Here is a 25,402-nt window from a genome sequence, read left to right as displayed (position 1 = left end):
GCCTCCCCCCTCCCTATGCCTGCCACTCCACCCTCGCCCACTTATTGGCCCTGGCACTTATTCCCAAACTGGTACAACCACTCTGGAAATCAATTTGGAGGTCCCTCCGGAAACTGGACATAGTACTACCGGAGTACCCAGCTATACCACTCCTGGGCATAGACCCAAAAGATGCTCCAACATGTAATAAGGACACATGCTCCATCATGTTCATAGCAGCCTTATTTATAATAGCCAGAAACTGAAAACAACCCAGATGTCCCTCAACAGAGGAGTGGATACAGAAATTGTGGTACATCTACACAATGGAGTAACTCTCAGCTATTAAAAACAATGAATTTATGAAATTCTTAGAGAAATGGATGGATCTGGAGAATATCATCCTGAGTGAGGTAACCCAATCACAAAAGAACACACATGGTATGTACATATTTTATATAACAATATATATAATTTTCTTTGTATCTTCATCATTCCTGTACATTGCTTTTTCTTTTAAGTAATAATAACGCTATTATGTTAACATATACCCATGACCAATTTTTATTTAATTTCTTAAAAGGATTAGCTTGAGGTCCTTTATTTTATTTATTTATTTATTTATTTATTTATTTATTTATTTTTGGTTTTTCAAGACAGGGTTTCTCTGTGTAGTCCTGGCTGTCCTGGAACTCACTCTGTAGACCAGGCTGGCCTCGAACTCAGAAATCTACCTGCCTCTTCCTCCCAAGTGCTGGGATTCAAGGCATGCACCACCACTGCCCAGCTTGAGGTCCATTTTTTTTAACCTGAGGGCATTCAAAAACTCCATTACAGTTTGTCGTTGTTTCTATTTTGGCTCCATAAAAAATGTATTCAAGACTTTATTTTTTCTCAGAATGAGAACTGTGGAATTACTAACACAAATCTCATGGTGGAATATAAAGACAAAATTTTACTCCAACATTTACCAATGCTGCATGGAGTTTCTATAATACAGAATTGGCTTCTTTCTACAATTTGAGGTTGGTCTAAAGTAAACATGAAATAGAGAGAAGCTGCTGTCTGGCATCAGTGAAGGTATACATACAGCTGGACATGGTGGAATCTCTGCTGTAATCCCTGCACATGAGGAGGAAAAGCAGAGAAATGGTGAGTTACAAGACAGCCTGATAAACACACTGAATTCCAGGTCAGTCTGAACTATACCACAATAACTTCAAAACACTGAATTTAAAAGTGAAAACAAGTTTAAGTCACTACAAAAGATTAAACAAATGGCTGAGAAACTTTTGAAGACATTTGCTATCCTTAGCCACCAGAGAAATATAAAAGTACTTTGAGATTTTATCTTACTTCAGTCCGAGTGGTTATGATCAAAATCCCCCCAAAAATATTGGTATAAATATGGAGAAAGGACAACATGCACTGAATGTTGGTGGAGAGAGCAAGCAGTTCAGCAACTATGGAAATCTGTGTGGAGGGAGGGAGGCTCCTCAAAAAGCTATAAATAGATCTACCACATGATCCAGTTAGACCACTCTTGGTCATATACCCAAATGACTTTCTATCTTACTACAGAGAAACCTGCTCATCCGTACTCGCTGTTGCAATAGTCTTAATATCCAAGAAATAGAAACAGCCTAGATGTAGTCAATTTATTAATGAATAATGAAAATATATTTACATAATAGCTGTTAAAAATAAAATTATAGAATTCATAGATAAGAAGATATACCTGGAAACAAGCATTCTGTGTGAGGTAGACTAGACTCAGAGAGACAAACATTTCATGTTTTGTTCATTTGTGGGTGTTAGTTGTGAATCTTTAGCTATGTATGTTCCATTTAGAATACCCACTGAGAGCAGGGGGGAGATATTCAATAGAAAGGAAGGGAGATAGATGCAGTAGTGTAAAGGCTTCAACAAAATTATAGAAATGATTAAATTTGAGTGTGTTATGGGAAGGCAGGATAAAAAGTGGAATATAGATAGGGAGAGATAAATCATATAACAGCAAAGAGATTTGGAAAAAACTCATATGGGAATGTAGCTAATACTAGAGCGAGGCAGGCAGGCAGACAGACAGACAAACAGACAGACAGACAGAATGTGTGTGTGTGTGTGTGTGTGTGTGTGTGTGTGTCTGTGTGTGTATGTGTGTGTGTGTGTGCACGTTAAAGTTATCCTATAATACGATTAAAGAAAGAAACCAACTAGATTCTACAGGCTAAAAACTAAAAAGCTCAGTGCTGAGAATGGGTTAACTCTTTTGGAGGTGTTGACCAGTGATGTCCCATAGAATCACAAACATTACAGATTTTGGCTAATTTTCAGATTGGTTACCCTCTGCAATATAACACAAACCCTATTGCTGAAGACGAAGACATGCTGTGCTTCAGTCACAATACATGGAGATAACAAGCTAGTACTAGTCCTGACCTGGAAGCTTCAGTAGTACTAGCTGGCTTTCATATTGCTGGAAGATATTATACATGCTACCAAAAAAGAAAAGTCATTGTCAATATTTCACTGATGTAACCCCTGCCAGTTATAATTACAATTGGCTCAGCAAGACATGCCCACTGCTGCAATAGTGGCATGAATATCATGGGTATAAACAACCACTTTCTATTTAGATTTAAGTCCTATTCCACAAGATAAAACCCAATGGCACCAATGGCAGTTTAAGAACCTGTGGCTATATAGGTCATAGGCCATAGGGGAGAACCCACTATTATTACTCTGCTAAATGGACATAGTATTAACCAACTCTAAATTTTATACATAAATTAATACTCTCGACCCTCATCAGAGAAGCTTCTATTTGCAGTAAATGGTAATTAACACGAGAGCCACAACTGACCAAGATGCAATTAAGAGACTATAGAATGCTTATCCCTTCATGGGACATCCATAGCAATCCTCTTCTCCCAAAGTTCATGAATAATTAATTACATGAGGTATAAAGAGTCAGAGGTAATAGATGAATATAAGGAAACAGAGTCTCTGTACACAGCAAAGCAGATGAACATATAAACTCAGTGATTGCAACAGAATGCACAAGCCCCATGTAAACTCAGACCAGATCAAAGCCCATCATGGAGATGGAAGATAAGCACAAAATCTGACCCCTAGCTGAGGAGCTGTTGGTAACTGATAGCTGCCATGAGAGAGGGAGTCAGCTTCCTCTAACAATGTTGCTCTAGGTGATTCAGCCATGTTCCAAGAAGGCCATACATCCTTGAGCATCATATTTTGGAACTGATATATTTGAGATCATAAATTGGAATTGATGGTTGAAAGAAGAAACAAAAAATGGCACAGGTTTAGGTGGGTAAGGAAATGGGGGAGAATCTGAGATGACTGGTAGGATTTTAATATGAACAAAATACATTGTATGAATGTTTCAAAGAATGAAATTCTTTAAGAAAAAGGAAAGACATAAGTTACAGTATATGACAAAAATAAGTATAAATAGATCCTAAGATATCAAAGATAAAGATTATTCTATAATGGCAACTAAACTGGAGTATACATGCTAGGTTTGATTTATAGATTTTGACAAATCACAGAACACATTACAAGTTAAGGAAGGAGAGTTACTTGAAGCAGAGGAACCAGAAGTGTAGAGCTTACAGAGGTCCTGTGTGACTAGTCAGTAAGAACCAACACTATCTGAACACAGCATTGGCAAGGATAATCTGAAAGTGGTACTTGTCAAATAACCTGAAGGACCAAAGCAGATTTGAGACATTCTGGAGAAAATAGCAAAAAAAAATAATAATAATAGAGCAAGTTAAAGTTTAATGTGAAACCATCAAGATTTGGCAACAAACTGAATGTGTCAGACAATGGAAAAAATACAGAGATATCTGCTAACAGGCTAAACATTTTCCCTGGGAAACAGATATTTTTCAAACTAACTCAATAGAAAAGATTGTTTATGATCAAATGAAAGGCTAATATATATAGAACATATACATTGTATATGAAACTTCTGGAAATAATCTAATAATAGAATATAAAAAACAAAATCATGTCAGTTACAGGAAAATGGATGAAACAGGAGATTTTACTAAACAAATTAAGGCAGTCTCAGAAAGATTATCATTGCATGTTTTATTTAGGAGTTCTTGATTTTATACAGACATAAAATCATGTATGTATAGTAACAGGAAAGTAGAAACAAAATTATTTATCAGAATGAAGAGAATTATGGAGAAAGAATATGGTGCCATAGTATGCTTGCATGGTGATAACCCTATGTCCATTTTTCTGTTCCATTAAGCTATACTACAAAGTCATGAACACAAGGATAAATAGTCTGGAAATTGAGTAAAGTAATACTCACCTTATTCTTCCTTTTCTCAGAATGTTCTCTAGTTCATTTGTTTTTTCATATGTTTTAGAATAATATGATCTATATTTACAAATTCTCTTGTTAGATAAATCCCCAAATCTTTCAAACAAGTTGTATATAAATAATTTCCAATTGTGTACATGTACAAGATAAGCTTTCTTGAGCTCCTTCTTAAACATCCACCAACCTATTTAAAACCTTCCCTTGTCCATTTGGTTTTTAATTAATTTATGGATATTCACCATATCTTCATATTTATTCTGCAATTTCCTACTTTCCTAGTAAATAACACCAGTAATTAGTCAATTGTTTAAACAAAAAAAAAACCTCAGTAAAAGGGATAAAGTATTTATAAACACACATATACAGACAATCTTTCAATATTGTAAAAATATTTTAGCATTTGGTCATGAAGTAAAATCCAGTATTTTGGCCCACAAAAGCACACCCATCATACAGTCTCTTCACAAACCTCCAGCTTCAGGCATCTGTTTTTGTTCAATGGAAATAGTATAAGGGTCTTCATCAAGTTTGTTTTTTCTACCAGTTAAATAATTAAAAGGCAAGGAAAAAATCTGAAAAAAAATATTGAAGTACAATAGGTAGTGGCAGTGAAATCTCAAGCACTGTAGACAGAACAAGCAGTTGAAGAAAGGCACTTTTGGGGGTGGGGGGTTAGAAAACACACACATGCAGCAGATATAGAGAAAAAACCCCTCTGTAAAGTGTGGTGGTGGTGAGCACTTCAGGCAAAAGGAGAAAGACACTAAATAAATTGTTAAAGGGCTCACAGCTACAGCTAATAAGTCTACCAGTAAATAATCTAATTGTTTTGATTCCAGAAATTAACCACACTTATTTGCTTTGGGGGAGCTTATAATCTTCAGCAGTCTTGTTTGGTTATATATATTCTCTCTACTGATTAATATGTGGCTCCATTAGGTACAATGATTTGTTTTTAATGCTGTGTCCTCTAAAGCCTAGTTCTGGACTGTAGCTGACTACGGTAGTGTGTGACTTTAAGGTAACTATGATGATGGTGTGTGACGTCAAGCAGGTAACTCTGGAGGTCAAATCAAGAGAATCCAGAATTTACAGTAAGCCTTTGCTGCATAGTAAGACAACCTTCTGAAAGACACACAAACACATTCACACAAAACAATACAGTTGTGTCAGGATATACTTAATGGCCCATGTTTACTCAATACATATTAGATAGACTAGTCGTCCATCCTCCCCCAAACTAACCTACTTAAAAATACCGTTGAGAATCACTGAAGTGATTTGCTACAAACAAACAAACAAAGCCAACCAAACAAATTAACAAACAAAAACCTTCAAGGGATTTCTCTGTGTTTCTCAACCTTCCTAATGCTGCAACCCTTTAATAGAGCTCCTATGTTGTAACCCCCAACAATCAAATTATTTTGTTGATACTTTACAACCGTATTTTTGCTACTGTTATGAGTCATAACATAAATATCTGTTTTCTGATTGTCTTAGGTGACCTGTGTGAAGAGGTTGCTTCACCCTCCCCCACAATCCAATGGTCAAGAACCACTGTCCAAGCAAAAATAAATAAATAATAAAAATCAAGAAATAATGGTACATGGCTAGTTTGCTTTTAAGTCATTAAGAACTCTACTTCTTTTAACCAATTAATGTGTGTGTGTGTGTGTGTGTGTGTGTGTGTGTGTGTGTGCGCACGTGCACGCATGCATGCATTGTCTAAGATAATAGATGTGTCATTAACATTCTATCAATATGATGTAGAAAAATGGGTCTGACCTTCAGCCGCTTTCACCTGAAGTTGTTGGTATTACTTGCTCTCTGGATACTTGAATCGTGTTCTTCCAAGGTTTCTGATTCTCTTTTTCCCCTATATTCTCCTCTCATGAGTGGCTTTTTGTGCTGGGGCATCTACTGAGTCACAACAGGAGAGTGTTTTGAGGGTTGGCTTTCTAACTCTAAGCTGAGACCTCTAGTCACATGGAAGTCAAAAGAATGGAAGTAAGGATGGGGTAATTACTCATCTCAGTCTTCTGGCGGCTTCTGGAAAGTCCCTGTGATACTTGTTTGTGACATACTCTAGCAAATACAAGTTTGTCTTAGAAGGTAAGGCACTTATTTCTGATGGGAGTCCATCTCACCCAGCGCACTGTTCACAGCGAGAAAAAGCTTAGTTGTACTTAGCTCCTTCCACTAGCGTGCAAGTTCAAGAATGCAATCAAACTTTTGTTTTTTTAATGAAATAAAGTCCCTCAAGGGAGTTGGAAGTACCATGGAAGAGCAGAGCAAAGTGGTGGGCCTTCGTGAGGCGTGAAGCCATCAGGTTCCGGTGTGAAAGGCCAGCAACCTCTCAGCACGCATTCAGTTAGGAGGAGGAAGTGGCAGTGAGCAGCTCTGCGCCTGCGCCAGAGGCCCCAAGCGCTTGCGCAAGACCTCATTTCCCCTGCTCTGCTCTGGTAGCACGCAGGCGCTGGAAGAACAGCTTCGGGGGACATGGCGGCGGACACGCTGAGGGGCTTGGCAGTGGCTGGCGGAGGCGAGAGCAGTGATAGTGAGGATGACGGCTGGGATATTGGGTATCTCGACCGGTCCTCTCAGGTAGTGGAAAAGGCACCTTCTGGGCTGCACCCATTGGCGGCCTCCCGTGGCTTTCAGAAGCTAGGCCCAGACAGTGAACCCAGGTTTTCCCCTCGTGCCCAGCTCCCTTACTTTCTCCCAGAGCTTTGGCTTAAGCGCCTTTTAGATTATTAAGCAAGCCAGCAAAATGCTCCCTTGTTTACCAACTTTGATTTTCATCAGTTGCATCCTTTAGGCCGCAGACATGGCTTCACGTGGATTTGGTTCATCGGTGCCTATTCCCTTTAAAGATAATCTTAGACACAGATTCGTCGTGTATTTCATTTGCTGGCCAAAGCGGAAACAACCCTATATTGTTTAAAAAAAAATTGTTATTTCCTGATGAAAATGTAGATGTAAATATACACTAATGAAAAGTTTAACTTCTTGCTCTTTTAGAAATTAAAAAGGTCTTTACCTGTTGAAGAGAAGAGCGAAACATTTAAGAAAGCACTGACCACCGGAGATATTTCTTTAGTGAAGGAACTCCTGGATTCTGGTGAGAGTTAGGGAATCCTGTCAAGTGAATCATTGGTTAAATTCATTAGAGCACCTTAGTTTTTAAAGTTTGTGTCGTTTTGTTTTTTTTTTTTTTTTCCCTAGTGAGTGTTAACATAACAGTTGTGTTACCCATGTTTTAGTTGGCTTTTTGTTGACCTCTTTTCATCATCCAGTTGGAATGGGTCTAATTACTTTACATTGGTTCTTGAGCCTACCTCTGACTAATCTTACCCTTGACTGTCCTCCTTTCAATATTTATTTTGCTATAATATGCTTCTTAACTCTTTCAGGTTCTGTCTCCTTCTGTATTATGTTTTGGTGGCGGAAGGCCTAAGTTGAATATCAGAGTGAGCATCTAGATATTCTAGCTTCATGGCCTATGTGGTTTGATTCCTTTGGGGATGGTATTTAAGCTTTCAGAGCACCAGTTCCTTTGTGTAAAATACAGTTTTATCCAGGATCCCATAATGCTTCCTTATAGATTAATTAAAATTTATTTTTAAACTACCTACACATACAAATTAAATTGTTGATCTGAGTGGTTGAAATTATCCAAGAGCTCACAAGTTCAAGATACAAAATACACACACACACACACACACACACACACACACACACACAAATATGAGGTTGTGGACAGCAACTGTTTTTCTTCTATGCTAGAGACAATATAGCATTTAATGAAAATACATCATTGCAAAACAAGATCAGGTTTGATTACTAACCATGATATTTGATGGCTCTCTAATATTATATAAGATATCAAACTTTTGTAGGTTTCAGTTTTGCCTCCCCTTTGAAAAGAGATAACAACATTATATTCAAGGATATTGAAATTAAAATAAGAAAAATAACATGTAAATAAAAGCTTAGAATAAGGTTTATGTCAATATTAGCTTAAGATGTGTAGGCAATATGTAAGTGTTAGGTATTATTTTTGTAACAAATGGGAAAGCTCTGCCTCACTTTGTGAACAAATGCTGGACTTTGATATTCACCTGACAGTGTCAAGTAAGAGTTAAATAATGAAATTTGGGGACTGGATATGTGCATATAGTGAGCATAGTGATAATTGGGGTAGAACAGGCAGACCTGTGTTTCAGAAAAGAGAATTTGTTCTTAGAATAGTGGGACTAGGAATGTTGAGGGTGATGGGGGATCATGCAGTACTAGGGGTTAGTGTGAATGGTGGGCAAATGAGTTTCAGCCTCTTGTTAAGAGCCAACTGCTAAGTAAGTGGTCAGCCATTTGAAATCTGTCTTTAATTACAATACATTTTAAAACTCATTTTAAAAAGCCAAAAATAATTGTGTAGGTATATGGAGAAAGTTCTTTATTTTTGCTTCCACAAAATAAATATTGCAAGTGATGATCAGTGAGAATTTTTATACCAGAATTCAACATTTACCTCTTTTTTGTCATGCGTTTTCTTTCTATCTTTGATCACAGTTTTGCTAGCAACTGCCAGAGAAAAGAAGAACAAGGAAATATGGTTGCTATTCTAAATTCATTTTCTGATGACCACGTCATCTTACAGAGGAAAAGTTGTTAGAAAGGACGAACAGAAGCTCAAGCATATAACTTAGTACTACATTTCCCCAGTAATTACAGCATACATCATGAGAGTTTAACTAAGAGAGTTGGACATTTACTTATATAGTGTCTTAGTGCGCCAACAAGAAAAAAAGTGAGCCCTTCAGAGCATTTCCTCAGTCGGGGCATGACTTTTATCTTTCTAAGGACCATGCTATAGCCAGAGACCATGAAAATTTGTAAACTATAAAATTTTAAAGCCAATGCTGTTAACTATACAATTTCTTTGGAACAGAAAAGCACTCTCTTTTCTTTCTTGAAATTAGCAAAATAAAAAAAATTATTTTGATTAATTTTTAATTTTATGTGTATAGCCTGTCTATATGTCAGCAGCTAAAGTTACGAATCATCATATGGGTGCTGAGAATTAAACCCAGGTCTTCTAGATAAAGAGTCTCTGTTGTTAACTGCTGAGCCATCCCTCCAACCTCTTTGGTCTGCAAGTGTCAATGAGAAATTACCACTTTAATCTTGATATCGTTAAAGGAAGTACTTTATATGATTTTAATGGGTTTGGGTTCATTTTCTTATTGTGTCTTTGTCCTTGTAACACAGCCTCTATACTTCTTAATCCTAGGTTAAAGCAACATTTTTCTGTTTGTCTTATATTGCTAGGCCAGTATTTTTGAGGAAATTTCTAATAATTCAAGAGATTTGTAGTGTTAATGTTTTGAAGATTTTTATTCTTGTACTTTCTTAGCAGTTACTATCTTTCTCTGTCATCTAAATGTTATATCTATCATATCTGCATCTATATAATGTGTATGGATGTTTTAATCTGCATGTCTGCATGTCTGTGCAACACATGCATGCAGTACCACAGAGGCCAGAAAAAGGCATTACATATCATAGAACTTGAGTTAAAGGCGGCTGTGAGCTGCCGTATGGGTGCTGGGAATTGAACCAGTTAGGTCCGATGAAAGAGTAGCCAGTGCTCATAACGTTTTATCCCTGTCTCCTGCCCTGTCCCATCTAAATAGCTACTAATTTAAACTTAATTTTGTATTCAATCCCTGACATTTCATACCTCTCTTTATTCTAGCTCACTGCTTGTTAATTCATTTTTCTAAAGTAAAACTTGATGGTAATTTTTTGCTTGTTCTTTTTTATGGTTTAGTATGTTTTATTTTGATTATATGTGATTTGTGTCACATGGAACATATTAAAAGCCAGAATCCCTTGGACCCAGAGTTACAAGTGGTTGTAAGATGCCACATGGAATTGAACTCAGGTTCTCTGGAAGAGCTGCCAGTGCTCTTAACCACTGAGCCATGTCTCCAGTCTGAAAATTTATCTTTTAGAAGCTAAGTGGTATTTCCATTTACTCTTGCACACTTTTTGTGTGTGTGTGTTTTTATTAGATGTTTTATTTACATGTTATACAATATCTCCTTTCCCAGGTTCCCCTCCAAAAAATAAAATAAAGAAACAAAAACAAAAATAAACCCCTATTCCCTCTGCCCTCCCCCTTCTCACCACCCCACCCTCTCCTGCTTACTGACCCTGGCATTCCCTTACACTGGGGCACAGAACCTTCACAGGACCAAGGGCCTTTCCTCCCATTGATGACAGACTTGGCAATCCTCTGCTATACATATGCTGCTGGAGCCATTAATCCAATCATGTATACTCTTTGGTTGGTAGTTTAGACCCTGGGACCTCTGAGGGTACTAGGTAGTTCATATTGTTGTTCGTCCTAAGGGGCTGCAAACCCTTCAGCTCCTTGGGTCCTTTCTCTAGCTCCTTCAATGGGGACCCTGGACTCAGTCCAATGGATAGCTGTGAGCCTCTACTTCTGTATTAGCCGGGTACTGTTTTTAACCACACCTCAAGTAATTTTAAATTATAGTGATACTGTCTTTGAATTTCCTTTTGTTTTCCTTCCAATTCCTCTCTCTTCGGTGTTCTTGGTTTTATTTTTGTATTATATATTTCTAGCTTCCTGTTTGTACCCTTGCCTTCTGTTTCATTCTCAACAGTAGTATTTTGTGTTTATAATATAGATATATGGTAATATTGAACCTTGGATTACAAAATGAAGTCTGTATTTCTTAACAGAGCTTTATGGTCTAACCTAACTTTCAATTTCATGCTTTATCAGTTATCTGTGGGTTAAATTGCATATTGGTAAGAAGTTAAGGATGTCTTGGAGGCATATGCAGCATTTTAAACCATAGAGATGTATGATATTTTTTTGCTGGAATTTAAAAAATGAATCCACCCTGCAAACTCACTTTCCCTATCCCAGCAGGCTCTTATTATTCTCTCCCAGCTATTAAAAACATCTCGCTCACATGTAAATTTTTTCTACATACCCCCACAATCATTCATCTAAATAGTGCCTAAGACCCAGTAAGTAAAACATGACTCTTAATGCCTTAATATGCAATCAGATTTACATAATAATAAAATCACAATTTACAAGATGCCAGTACAATAATTTCGGAACCAAATAATAAAGACAATATTCTAACCCAATTAATCTGTAAAAACCTTTGATTAGTTGTATAACCTCATGGGGTCTGGCTCATCCTTATCATCTGCATCCATGATGATGATCCTCCTCCTGCTCCTCTGACCTTTTTCCTCCACCTTTCTATTCCTGTCCAATCACAGGCCTGTCACTACCCTAATGTGATTGGACAGAGAAAATGCTGTAGCAATATTACTTAGGCATAATATTGTCACATAGAAGACATGTAACCTCCACAAAATCTTCCCCAATACTACCATAGAAAAAGATACCATAGAAAATTCTTAATATTACAGATGCTATATTTATTATGTGGTAGATATTGATCATATTGGGTCTCATTGAATGTAGTGTCATCATGAAACTGAAGGTAACAAATGTTATTAATACCAGTACATGTAGTTTTTGAAGCCTGTCTTATGAAGAAACCTTTCTGAGACACATAAATGGTAGCTGAAAACCATCTGTAGCTCCATTGCAGTTCCTGGAGTTCTTATGCCCTCTTGCCTCTCTGCATACCAGTGGTACATATATTCATTTAGGCCAACATTCATACATGTGTGTATTTAATTTTATATATAATTATATATGAATTATAAGTATATAATATATGAAATTGTACATAATATAATTATATGTATACACACAATTTAAAAATTAAGTCTTTAGAACAAATGCTCTCTGCATCGACAGGCATTAATATAGATTCCAGCTTCCGCTATGGATGGACCCCTCTTATGTATGCTGCTAGTGTGGCCAATGTAGAGCTGGTTCGGTTCCTTTTAGACAGAGGTGCTAATGCAAGCTTTGATAAGGGTAAGTAAAATGTTTGAGAAAATTTAACTGACAGTTTACTGTGATTCTTTAATTTCTAAACAACAGTTATACTAAGTGAAAAAGAACTTTAAGCAAAAATCTATTAGTTGTATAGAGATATGAGAACTCAAATTTAAATATACATGTTTTAAAAAAACTGCTTCTCCAAGAAATAGATTGTAACCTATAGTTTTTGTTATCTTTATAACAGGTTTTATTATTGTGTACTTTTAAATAATATGCTAGATATTTTTGTTTTTAAAGGAAAGGTCACTGAAAGCAATTTCAAAAAACCAGTAATTTGTGAAAAACTATTTGAAACTTGCTTTGTATACTTGAAAACAATAATATTAAAGTTTTTTCATAGATGGTTTATTAAAGCTGGTTTGTTTTTTTCTTTGGGTTTTTTGTTTGTTTGGTTGGTTGGTTGGTTTTTTGTGATTCAACTTCGGCTTAGTACTGTGGGTTCATTCTAAAAAGCAAGGATATATATGTAAATCCAGTTTGTTACATTGAGGCAGTGATGATACACTGCTAAGATGTTTCTAATAGATATTTGGATTCATATAATCTTTGAGATATAAAGTTTGTTTCAGAATGAATTTTCACATTTGTAATCTATATGAAATACTTATAGAACTATTACTATAATGTTCTATATATTTTACAGATATTCCTTCCTTAGCTGCATGCTTAGGTTTTGCTTTTTATTATGTCATTTTAAAATATCACTTATTAAAAACCATATTACACAAGGAGAGTTTTAAAAATATATAAAATACTCTCTTCAGAAAATCATATTTTTCTTTTTCTATTTAAAATCAGAGAAGCATTTGTGTTTATAAAGCATGTTGTATTTTCACAGAAGCTACACATAAATTCCCCTCTGTGTACAAGATTTCCATTGGATACTGAGGCCTGTTACTAGTTTCATATCTGTAAATTGGTTTTAACAAAATATTAAGGCATCATGGTAGCAACACTGTCAGTGATAAAACTGGGTCTAGGATAAATATGGTTTATCTGTATTGAGCCATTAGTTAAAAACATGATTGTGAGGGCCTCTTTTATATTCCTGATATTTGAAAAGTTTGTATGTGTATGTGTTTTTTGTTTGTTTGGTTTGTTTTATTTTGTCTTTAATTAGTCAATCCTGATTTCCTTCACTTTTAGAAAACAGGGTGAAGTTACAGAGTAAAAAATGACAAAAAACAAAAACAAGCAAACAAAAACAAAACAAAACAAAACAAAAACAACAAAAAAAAAAACAACCAAACAAAAAAGAACACACTGGCAGTGGAGGGACCAGAAAGATGGCTCAGTAGGCAAAAGCATTTGTTGCCAAGCTGTGCCTGCTTATGTTGTTTACTCCCTGGAACCTACATGATGGAAGGAGACAACCAATTTCTAGGAGTTGTCTTCTGACCTCTGCACCAGTACAGTTTACAAACAAACCTCCAGGATTATTAGACATGAAGTAAAATCAGAGACTGTATCATTATTTTCCAATCCCAGGTTCAGCAAGACAAATTTTTATCTTCACATGAATCCATGTGGATATCCAAAACCACTTTCTGTTTTCTTGAAGAAATGCCAATAGATGAGGAAAGTTACGATATGAATTAAACATAATTTAGAGGTGCAAAAGACCCTTTGCTAAGATGGTCAGATATGTGTGGAGAGAAAGAGATGGAAAGAAGTTGAGAATTTTAGAGTGCAGTATATGCTTAGGATGGTAAAGAAGGCAATTAGAGGTACTTCCTAATGTGTGGGAATTCCTCTCCTTTTCCACCCTTATAGACAAGTTAACCATTTTGATAACTGCTTGTTCTGCTCGTGGCTCAGAGGAGAAAGTTTTGAAGTGTGTAGAGTTACTACTTTCACGAAATGCAGATCCAAATGTTGCTTGTAGGTAAGAGCCTCTCTGTTTAAAATACTCTATCAACCTGTTATACATTTGATAAAAAGAATTTTTAAAGGTCAATAACTTTGTTTGCTTGGTCAAATGATGAATGAAAATGCGTCATAAAGTCACAGTTTCATTGTATATGATTATCAAAAGGAGATAACATAAGGGTAAACTTCTGGTAAATTTGAAATTACAAAGTAACAACTGTAAGCCTATTTCCTATGAATTATAGTCTCACAAGAACGTGGTTGTTGAGTGATAATACAATAGTAAAGTTGTTCAAGCTTTTTTCTCCATGTGAGAATTAAGAATTTGGGTCTGGCAAGATGGCTTGGCAATTAAGTGATGTATGTACTGCTCTTATGGATGGCTCAAGGTCAGTTCCCAGAACCCACAGCTCACAGCAACCTCTATCCTTAGCTCCAGGGAATCCAACACTTTTCTGGACCTTTTAGGCACTTTCACCCACATCCACACCCCCACAGACAATATGTGTATACACATAACTAAAAACAATGACTAAATAAGTATTTCTTAAGAGAATTAAGTTTTATTTATACCAATACTAAGAAAATACATAAAAGTATTTCCCTTTTCCTACAACTTTATCAATTGGTTGGGTTATTGTATAAATGGGATAGTACTATATACAAACAGTAAATGAACCATATATATGTTGAAAAGTCACTAATAATAAAAATAGATTACCTGAAAAATTTTTTAGTTGATTTCTTGCCTGGCTTTATTTTCTAGTCAATTTTCCTGCTAAATCATTCCTTTTGTTTTAGCTAATCTTAAAAATAAAGTGGGAATTAGTAAACATAAAATAAATTTCTAGTAGTGATAGAATCATTCATAATTTTTTTTAATTTTTTTATTAGATGTTTTCTTATTTACAATATCTCCTTTCCCAGGTTCCCCTCCAAAAAAAGAAAAAGAAAATAAAATAAGAAAAAAAAGCTAAACTAAAATAATCCCCTGTTTCCCCCCTCCCCCTGCTCACCATTCCACCCCCTCCTGCTTACTGGCCCTGGCATTCCCCTACACTGGGGGGGCATAGAGCCTTCACAGGGCCAAGGTCCTCTCCTCCCATTGATGACGGGCTTGGCCATCCTCTGCTATTACAAATAGTTACCATCCATTACATCTCAACTGTTGTAACAATTTTGCTGAACTCTGAAGTTTTTTTCTGATTTAGCTTGCTACATTTGAGACGAAAGTAGCAGCCTTGGAAAGTACTTACATGGCATTTCTAGATCTAAAATAAAAAAGATTTTTTCTCTCTTTGGAGTACTTCTCAAGCAAGATCTGTTTTGGCATACCACCTTGGCAATCTCTAAAGATATTTTTTATTATTATATCTCAAAGATATTGTGAACATTTTGTAGCTAGAGATCAGGGGTGCCCAGTAAAATGTCCTATAATTCATAGGAAATCCCCTCCAAGCAATGGATTTCTAACCCCAAAATGTAAACAGTATTAATGTTAAGAAACCCTGATCTGATGTTAAAAAGGTCGAGCCATATAGGTAATCATGGTGGGAGGAGGGACATCTCTTAGAGACAGGTGGAGAAGGAATGGGATGAAGAACTGTGAGAGGGCAGACTGGGTGGAGGTAATGACTGGACTGTAAAAAAATAAAAGTAATAAAAAAATTAAAGATTAAAAGAGTAGATATTAAAACTATCTGCAAATATTTAGCATACCACTTCATAGGAATATTTTTATTTTCTTTAGAATATATTCAATTAATATAATAATAATTTAATGTAAATTTTGGATCTGGTTGTACCTTTAAATTGAAACAAATGATTAAAACGTACTTAAATCAAATTCATGGGTGCTGTCATTTAGATTTGTACCTTTGGAAATGGCTTAAATAAGATTTACCTCTCCATATTCAGTGGAACACCGAATTTGCTGTGTGTTCTTTAGTTTTTGGTTTTGCTTTTTTACTTTCACTACTTTCACAGGATATTATAGGGAATAGCCAGGACGTAGCAGTACATCTCTGTTAGTCTTAGCTTGCAGGATTTTGAAGCAGGAACATTATGAGTTCAAGGTCGAGCCTGTACTACTTACAGAAGACTGTACCAGCAGGAAGTGGTGAAAGCTTTGTCCATTACTGCCTAGCTTAAAAGCATAATAAAGGAGGTGACAAGCCAGCCAGTGCTGGGGAGTTTCTAGTCTGCCTATTTAAGAATTATATGTCATCTTTTAGATATATGGGATAGACCTGAAATGACGTATGTCAAGTAAAAGGAAAACAGTCTCAAAACACAGGAGAATACAGTGAGTTATGGAGGGAACTGAATAGGTAAATCATTAACAATGGGAAAAAATTGAAACCTATTTGAATATCAGAAGTTATAGTTTCATGTGTGTAATATCTACAAAATATACCAGAGATAAATGCAACAAAGGATTATTATTATGATGTCACAGAGAAAAGCAAACATTTAGATGAATTTACTTTCTATCTGATGACATATTCTCTTGATGAGCAATTCTTTTGCTCATAAAAAATACTTGTTAAAACAATAGAAAAGTTTTACATGAAGCTTATAAGTGACTAATTTTGTAAAAGCTAAATGATCACCCAACTGCTAGTTTTCTAGAAAGATTTCCTTTAAATTAAAATGAGGTCTGTAGTCTTCTTTCATGAATAAAAGAAATAGCAAAGCCTTATGGGTGGGACTCTGAGCTAAGAGGGAACTGTCTGCTCAGTTGCCTGAAGTGGTGTGGGCACATCTACATCCTATGGAGACATCTCAAAATACAGAGTTTTAGTTTGTATATAAACTGGGGGAAGGAACTGAAGAAAATAAAGAATTAAATCGTTTGTTGGAAGATTTTAGGAGCCTGTACACTTTTATAATAAAAATGAATGATTTGAATCAATCTCTTGTTTAAATTTGCTAAACATAAGTAGAAAGCACAAAAGTTAAGAGTAAATATTGAATTTCCTACACTTTTATTTGCTAGAAGTCTTTTGGAATGGTACCATGGAATTTCTGTAATAATTTTTTTAAATTATGTAAAATTTACATTCAGTGAGTTATTTACATTTTAGTATGTAATTGACTGATTGAAACAGTATATATTTGTGTTATCCGCACTCTAAATCAGAACATTTCTATTCTTCCTTTACTTGTACCCTTTCCTATTATATTCCCTTCTTTTAGTAGCTAATGTGTCATCTGCTAATGGTTTCTACACCTATAATCATTTTGTTCTATAAATGTTATGTAAATAGAATTGTATCATATTTTGTGTGTCTAATTTCCTTCACCAAAGATAATGAATATTACAGTTTCTGTGTAGTATATGTCAGTGATTTATTACTTGATATTCCTCCTATGAATAGTTATATAATAATTTGTAAAAGAATTGTGAACTCTTTGTATTGTGGGTATGGTTGTTTGAATCATAAATGCTACCATAGTCTTGAGCATTTGAGTACTTGGTTTCCAGTTGGCATTGCTTGTGGAAGCTTGGGAGGTGGAAGTAAGAGTAGGCATTGAATGGTTAAAGACTGGTGCCATTCCATTAGCTCTCTGCTTTGGGCAGTTCAAAAGTCTGATACCTCAGCTTCATCTCTAGCCTTCATGCCAGCTACTTATAGCCATCCTTTCTTGCCATGTCAAACTTTCATCCCTTTGGAACCATAAGCTAATTAAACCCTTCCTTCTATAAGTTAGTTACTTTAGTCATTTATTTTACTACTGCAATAGAAAAGAAACTTAATGTAGAAAATATTTAATCTCAATCGAGGGATTTTGCCCTGCCTTTGATCATTCGGTTCCTAGATAAAAGACACACGTTTTATTATTATAATAAGCCTTAATCAACACTAGAGCTTGGCAGATGACTGCACTTTATGCTATTAGGATTTACTTCCCTATCAATAACCCCAAATCATAACTTGCTATGTTCCCTTTGGGCTGCAGTTGGCCAGCCCTCATTGCCGTGTATTCATAACTCACTTACCCTATGACTGCTACTTCCACCCTTCCCCTTTTTCCCCCTTCATGGTCTCCTCAGACCCCAAGCCCAGGAACCTGAGATCCCTATCTATCTCTCTTCTGCCCAGCTACTGACTCTAGGCATCTTTATTCACCAATCAGGGATAACTTGGACAAGGTTACATAGTGTCACGTGGGTATGTCCTTTGGGTACATGCGGACCCTCCCTGGAAGCAACCAGGCCTTGGGGGCTAGTATTTAGCATTATGGATGCAAGCAAAAGACCAAACCTCAGCAGAAACTAATGCACTGGTATGGTAAAAATAACTAATATACTAAAACAAAATTAATTGGCTTAGAAATTGAAAGGGCAACATACATACATACATACATACATACATACATACATGCACACACGCACACATGCATACACACATTTCTATGAAGTTCTTTGCTGACTCTGAAAAGAAGAATTTAAAGCATTTTAATACCAAGCCTGGGAGCATGAGTGGTAAGAGCATTGCTGCCAGCGTTGCATCTTTCTCCACCTATGCCTGCCTAAGTGTAGACAAGCCTTGGATGCTTCCTTTGGGTAGCACTGGCTTATCCACACCTATATTTAACCCACCTGCTTATTAGGAGATCGTATGTGGTACTTGTGATTGCGGTTTGTACTACTGCAGCAACTACTTTGTGTGGGTGCTGTGTTGTTAACACCAAATGTTTGTATTTGTTTTCATTTTCCTCTTCCATAACCATTATAGTTCATTGTTGTATTTTCCTCCATCCTTCTTTTTCTTCTTTCTCTCCTTCCTCTCTCACTTCCTCCTTTCTTCCCTCCATTCTGTCTGGATTCATTTTTTTAGAGTATTTAGAAAAAATACCTTTATATTGTTTGATAAAGTTTAGATCAAGTTGTTGTTGTGTAGTGAGTAGAACTCTTGTGGGTGACATGAACTTGATGCATTCTACCTCATTGTCTGCTGGAACTCTTTCTGCTTTCAGATATATTGTAGCCACCAAGAGAAGGGACCCAGGAACCTAGATTATCCCTGTCAGAGTTTCCCTTGTCTCGCGCATCTGTGATCTAACCTGTTTCCAGAGTCGACATCCTCTATGCTTGCTGCCCTGAACTGTGATAGTGCTCTTCACTTTCTTGTTCAATTGACCTGGGAGAAAGTTTTCCAACAGCTCTCTTACAAAGAAGCTAAAAATAAAAACAAATATAATTTAGACTTTTTATAGTGGGCCTTTTATTTTTTATCTAAAAACTGAAAATTTTATCACTTAAAGGTAAGCATTTACTATCCAGAGTTTTCTTGAGACAGGGTTTTGTTATATATATATAGCCCTGGCTGGCTGGAACTTGCTGTGTAGACCAGACTAGCCTCAGTGTCATTGTCTCTATAGTGTGGGCATTAAAGGTGTGTGTCACCATGCCCAGCTAAAGTACTGTTCCTAACTGCTCCAATATTTTTGCTGCTTCTCCGGCTGCTGAATTTTTATGTCAGTAAATAACTAAGTGTTCAAATCTGGAGCTGATAAAATGACTGAACAGGTAGAAGTGCTTGCTCTGCAAACCTAATGACTGTGCTCCAGGAACCCACATAATGGTGGAAGGAGAGACTGTGTCATTGCCACATGCTTCTTACTGGTACAGGCTTATCCACACTTGTGCACATATACACATTGTGTTGGTTCACTAAGTCTAATTTACCTTCAAGATGGGGAGTTAATTTCATTTTCATTTACTTTTCTGGTTTCCTTTAAAAATTGCAGCGCTACTTTTTTTTTTTCCAAATCTATCACTGGGGTAGAGAAACCCCCCTCAGTATAGATTCTCCTCAGGCCAAACAGCCTCCACTGGCTTGGCTGTCACATATGGGAACCAATCTGTTATTAGGAAACACTCAAGAGAGACCTTTGTCTTTAAGCCTTTGCCAGCTCCTGCATAATGTATGTGGCAGAGTCAGGCCCATTTGGACACTTCACAAATGTGCCAGGAAGACACTATCTCCATGCAGTGCTGCTTTTTATAACTTATTCTTCCCTGAAAATATTTCAAACTCTAAGTCAGAACTTCTTTAATATGGTAAATATGCCACCTAAATCAATCAGTACCATTATATGAGCTGTGTGAGCTTTTTTCTATTGGTAACATTTCTCATGCTTCTTGTTAATGACCAAGGTTGCCAGTCTTTAGATTTTAAAACTTACTGTGGGAATAATATGAGGCATTCAATCATATGTCATTTAAAATTTGCTTATTCTAGAAGGTGCCTGGGACATTATCAGTGCTAGAATCATGGCATCTTAAGTTTAGATATTGACCTTCCCTGGACCATTTTGGAGGTGGGACACAAAGATCTGTTTTTCAACCTAGAAGATACCATCCCTTCAGTGCCAGCTTAATTTATCTTAAGTATGATTTATCAAGCTCTTTACTGGATATATCCCAGGACTGTTAACTTAATTCTGATATTCAAGGCCATTTTCCCATTGTCTTCTGTGAACTGGAAAGGGTCCTCAAGCAAAAGCATTTATAATTATCATCACTGGTATTTCCTCTCTGGATTTCTATTCAGTGAGTCCTTGCTATTTTTGCTTTTGAGAAAATTTAATTTTTTTAATACAGCTGCTTTAGGTGCCTTCATAGCTTTGGTACAAATTATTTAATCTACCATGTCTACAAGGAGAAATTAACATCTTCTGATTTTAATTTGTTTTTATAGTTATGACTATTTTAAAATCTATCCTGTGTTTATTTTCTGTGAAAAATTCTTTTTATAGGTTTTGTTCAAAATACAAATTTGATATTTCATAAGGTTTCCATGTTGGTGCAAAGATCTACTTAATTCTTCAATTCTCTATTTTTTTTCTTTCTTTCTTTGGGATTAATGGCAAAGAATTAGCAACTTGAAAATAGTTTTTAAAATTAATGCTCTAAGAAACCACAAATTATGTTTTTCTTAAATATTGTTGATTAAATGCTTAGCAGGCAAAGATTTTTTTCTCCCACTCTGTAGGCATTTTTCTCTCTGCTGATAGTCCCTGTGCTGTGCAAGTACTTTTTAATTTCCTGGGTCCCATAGGCCTATATAGCTAGGGACTTTTACCATTGAGCCACCTTATCAGACATGTTTTTAAAGCAAACATTTGCTGCCTTTCAAGCACTGTGTTAATTGCTTTTAAATATGTTGCCTAAATAATGCTTATAAATCAGTGGTAAATAGAGCTGACATTTTTATTGTTAAAGTAGTTATAGCCCTTGTAAAAGCATGTTGTAATTTAATGGATTTTGTTTTTAGAATTTGTAAGATTTTTACATAGTTTGATGAAGTACTTTCACATTTGTGTGTGTGTGTATATATATATATATATATACATATATATATTCTATATATACATACATGAAATATATATGAAATATAAATTCCATGTATGTATATATATTATATGTGTGCATATAGGATATATACATGTGTATTTTATTTATATATTTTAAATGTGTAATATATAATTTTGTGTATAATCTTTATATAATTGATAATTTATAATATATTTTTATATATGAAATATATATACATGTACATGTATATTTATATGTGTCATATACTTATATTTAAAAGGTACTTTTCTGGCAATTCAGATTTCTAAGCTAGGAGATAATAGTTTTACAAACTTATGTGGCATCAGTAGATGTTTTATTACCATTGATAAATAAGGACACATTAACCAATGTTCAAGGTTTTGACGTAATCATTGTGTGTTTATTAACTTGTTGAATATTATTGCCTACTCTTAAAATAAGAAGAAGAAACCCTGGGAAAATTTTTACCTTCTTTCTCAGAGTATAAATTCAGTTATAAATGTCATCGGAGCAGCTTGATGGACTATAATATTGGCTTGCAATGAAAACATGTTTCTACTTTAAATAAAAGTCTGGCACAGCTTGCTATTGATAACACAGGCAGATGGAATGACAGTAGTCTTCCCGAAGCAGTTTTAAAATTGCTAACTTAGAAAACAGTACTGGAAATGACCATTTACTTTCTGATGTTTCTTTTTAAACCTGCATATAAATATTTGACACATTTTGTTGTGAATATTTAAATAACAAATAGGTTCATGACTGAAGAAATTTGTTCTGTTCTTTCAGGGATACTAGCTAAATAGTTTAATGAAGATCCACAATCCTTTCAAAATCAGAAATGTATTTACATGCAAGTGTATACATGCACAATGTTCTGTTCACTCAAAAATCATATGGGATCTTTCTGTCAATACTTAATAACTTTATCTTTATCTTTGTTTGAAAACCCTTTATATTGTGAGTACATTGTCCTTACTAAACATTACCATGTTGAAAGCATTAAGTTGTATGTAATTTGACATTCTTGTATCTGAGACAGATTTCTAAGATTTCCACTTAATGTTTTTCTAACTCTGTAATTTTATTTATATTTTCAGCTTTGTTTTTATAATAAAAGCACCACTTCCTGAAGGTGTTTTTCTGTTTTGAACTATTCCTTGATAGAGAGAAGGGCCCAAATGTTACCCTAACAAGGATATGTATATTAATGCTGGAAAGATTTCTAGAAGTAGATTACTTTCAAAGTTAATACATTTAAAATGGATAAAAAATCCTCAAAAAAAAAAAACTGTTTACCAGTTCAAACTGTAAGCTCTCTGAAAGAACATCCACTTTACATCCTTGCCAATATATACATAAGTTATGTGCACGTGTGTGTTGCTAAACTCAAATTTTATTTGCTTTCATTTAAGATAAGAATGATAGCTTTCCTTTTAAGTAGAGATTAATTGATGGTATTTATTTTTCATTAGGATACTTAGTCCATTATCATTATCTGATATATCTATCATTTAGTGACTGTACCTTTTTCTAATTCTGATTGAGAATCCAGTTTTTATTGTTATTAGTCTACTCCCTATCTTGTCAGTTACTTGTTCTTTCATTGTTCTTTGAGTGGCTACCCTAGAAATTATAACACCAATTCATATTAAAGTATACTATAAACTAGTACTTTTATCAATTCATGGATAGTGTAGGAATCTTAGAATATTTTAATTGGTCTTTTGTACATATTGTCATGTATTTAAATTTATATTTATTGGACAATCACAATTCACTATTATTATTTGAGTGTGCTAGCAATTTTGCTGTTAACTTTTAATTTCTCTACACAGTTATCTTCTTTGGTGTTCTTCATTCTGCCCTGTATTTTGTGTCAGTCAGGAATCATTTTCCTTTTAGAAACATGTAACTCTATATATACATGGATATATGTTAGTAACAATAACCAATGAAAAAGGAAATGAATTTGAAAGTTACTTTAATACTTTCTATTCTTGGACTCTGTGTTCTTTCTTTTGAAAAGGCAGCTATTCTTATTTTTAATCCTTTGAAGGTACTGTGTTTTTATTCTTGGTTGTTTTAATTTTCTGTGTTTGTTTAAGCTGGAATTACAGCTGTGTACCACATACCCAGCTCTATTGGCCTCTGTAAAAGTAGCTAGCTATCCTATCCATAGTTCTGTATTTTTTTAATTTTTTCCAAACTTATCATATTTAACCTGCTTTTGAAAATAATAGCAATAAGGAATTCCATTTTTATATTCCTTGTTATGTATCAGTTTGTGCATGAGACATTGTATACATGTGCAATGCTTAGTGTGTACACACAAGCACACTAACACATTTTCTAAAAGATACAAGATCAGTTCTGCAGCTGACTTTATCACCTCTAGTAATTATTTATATGTTTCCTTGCATCTAGATCTGTAATTACAGCAATTGAAAATACACTTTTGCCTTTCTAATACTTGTGTATAAGTTTCCTTTTTTCAATACTTACTGGCAACATTTCAAATACAAAAGTTTCTGATTTGAGAAAATAGAGTACATATTCAGAATAAGAAAGATTCCATTTTCATTGAAAACCTCTGAAGGTTAGGATAAGACCTGAAGTACAATACAATTAATCTTGCTTTTGCATCTTCATTGCAAGGTGAAAGATTAAAAAACAACCTAAACTTGAGATCCTAAAAGCAGTGGTTCCTGTGCTAATTTTGTGGGCATTCCTTTTAAACTTTATTTCTTATTGTGTATGTATATGTTATCTCTGCTTGGGTAGGTACATGTGACAGCATCCGTGTAGAGGTCAGAGAACGACTTTTCATCTCAAGTTCTTTCCTTCCACCCTTACTTATTTTCTTACACTGCACAGCAGCAGGTGCCTTTATGCACAGAGACCTCTCACCAGCGCTATGCATACTTAATATATTTTATAAACCTGATGCTCCTATTCCGTACCTAGTTTAATTGCAACACTCTTAAAACTATTTCTTGAGTCCTGGACTCTGCCTTTTTCTATTGAAAAGTCAGCTGTTCATCTTATAGTAGAACATTTAAGGTTTCCTTCCTAGCCCTTGGTCCTTGAGCCCAGAATCTGTAGGAGGAAGGATTCTTGCCACAAGATACTATTTTCCCATCCTTCCCACAGTCCTTCTCCAGGAGAGAAAAAGTAGCCCCCTTAAAAGAGGCGGTTTTGAACAGTACGGAGCAGCTCATCTGTCACTTATGAATTGTACATTTCTCTAAGTCTTTTATTAGTTTTGGAAATGTATCAGTAGATAAGATACTGTCTTTATCTCATTCTCTTCAGTGCAATTGGGATTTAGACCATCACTCCATATCCTTTTTGCTTACTACCACTCTTTACTTTTTGATACATCCTTTTTCTCTTCCACATCTTACAATGGATGTTCTCTCCTGATGTATTATCCTTATCACTATATCTGTGCTAAGTTAGTGCACCTGCTATTAAGTTTATCTATTAACATATTTTTTAGTTTTATAATTTCTGAGTACTTTTTATTACTAAGTGTTCATGTCTCTATTTAAATTTTTCTTTTAGATTTTCTTCTTTTATTGCAAGATTTTATCATACACTATATTTGATCATGTTTTCTCTTTCCCCAACTCCTCCCTAAATCCTACCCACTTCCCTACCCACCCAACTTTGTAATTTGCATTACCTCTATCTCTCCCTTTCTCCCTCCCTCCTCTCTTCCTTCCTTCCATCCCTCATCCCTCGCTCCCCTTCTCCCTCTCTCTTTCAAAAACCAAACAAAAATAAGAACAACAACAAAACTCCA

The 25,402-nt window shown here is 35.2% G+C and overlaps 1 protein-coding gene, 1 long non-coding RNA gene and 1 other non-coding gene across 7 annotated transcripts in view; 1 reads left to right on the top strand and 2 right to left on the bottom strand.

The window, feature by feature from the left end:
* Window positions 1-850: 850 nt before the first annotated feature.
* On the bottom strand, window positions 851-6,763 carry LOC116098608. Its single transcript, XR_004121890.1, has 2 exons — window positions 6,131-6,763; window positions 851-1,101 (listed from the first exon to the last, which is right to left on the bottom strand). It is a non-coding gene; the product is annotated as an uncharacterized LOC116098608 (long non-coding RNA).
* Asz1 (ankyrin repeat, SAM and basic leucine zipper domain containing 1) overlaps window positions 6,136-25,402 on the top strand; it is a 52,558-nt gene continuing 33,291 nt past the window's right edge. For 2 of the 5 annotated variants that reach the window (XM_031381233.1, XM_031381234.1), the window contains exons 1-4: window positions 6,777-6,949; window positions 7,367-7,466; window positions 12,228-12,350; window positions 14,151-14,262. In XM_031381233.1, the coding sequence (XP_031237093.1) occupies window positions 6,845-6,949; window positions 7,367-7,466; window positions 12,228-12,350; window positions 14,151-14,262 (440 nt within the window). In that variant the 5' untranslated portion in view covers window positions 6,777-6,844. Of the gene's footprint in view, window positions 6,201-6,776; window positions 6,950-7,366; window positions 7,467-12,227; window positions 12,351-14,150; window positions 14,263-25,402 lie in introns of those variants that run through there. The other 3 variants (XM_031381235.1, XM_031381236.1, XM_031381239.1) reach the window with 3 other exon arrangements.
* Window positions 20,102-20,245, bottom strand: LOC116100211. The gene has a single exon (XR_004122533.1). It is a non-coding gene; the product is annotated as a small nucleolar RNA SNORA12 (small nucleolar RNA).

The sequence above is a fragment of the Mastomys coucha genome, unplaced genomic scaffold (assembly GCF_008632895.1).
Source record: "Mastomys coucha isolate ucsf_1 unplaced genomic scaffold, UCSF_Mcou_1 pScaffold20, whole genome shotgun sequence".
NCBI lineage: Eukaryota > Metazoa > Chordata > Mammalia > Rodentia > Muridae > Mastomys > Mastomys coucha.
This window is presented reverse-complemented; position numbering and strand designations above follow the sequence as displayed.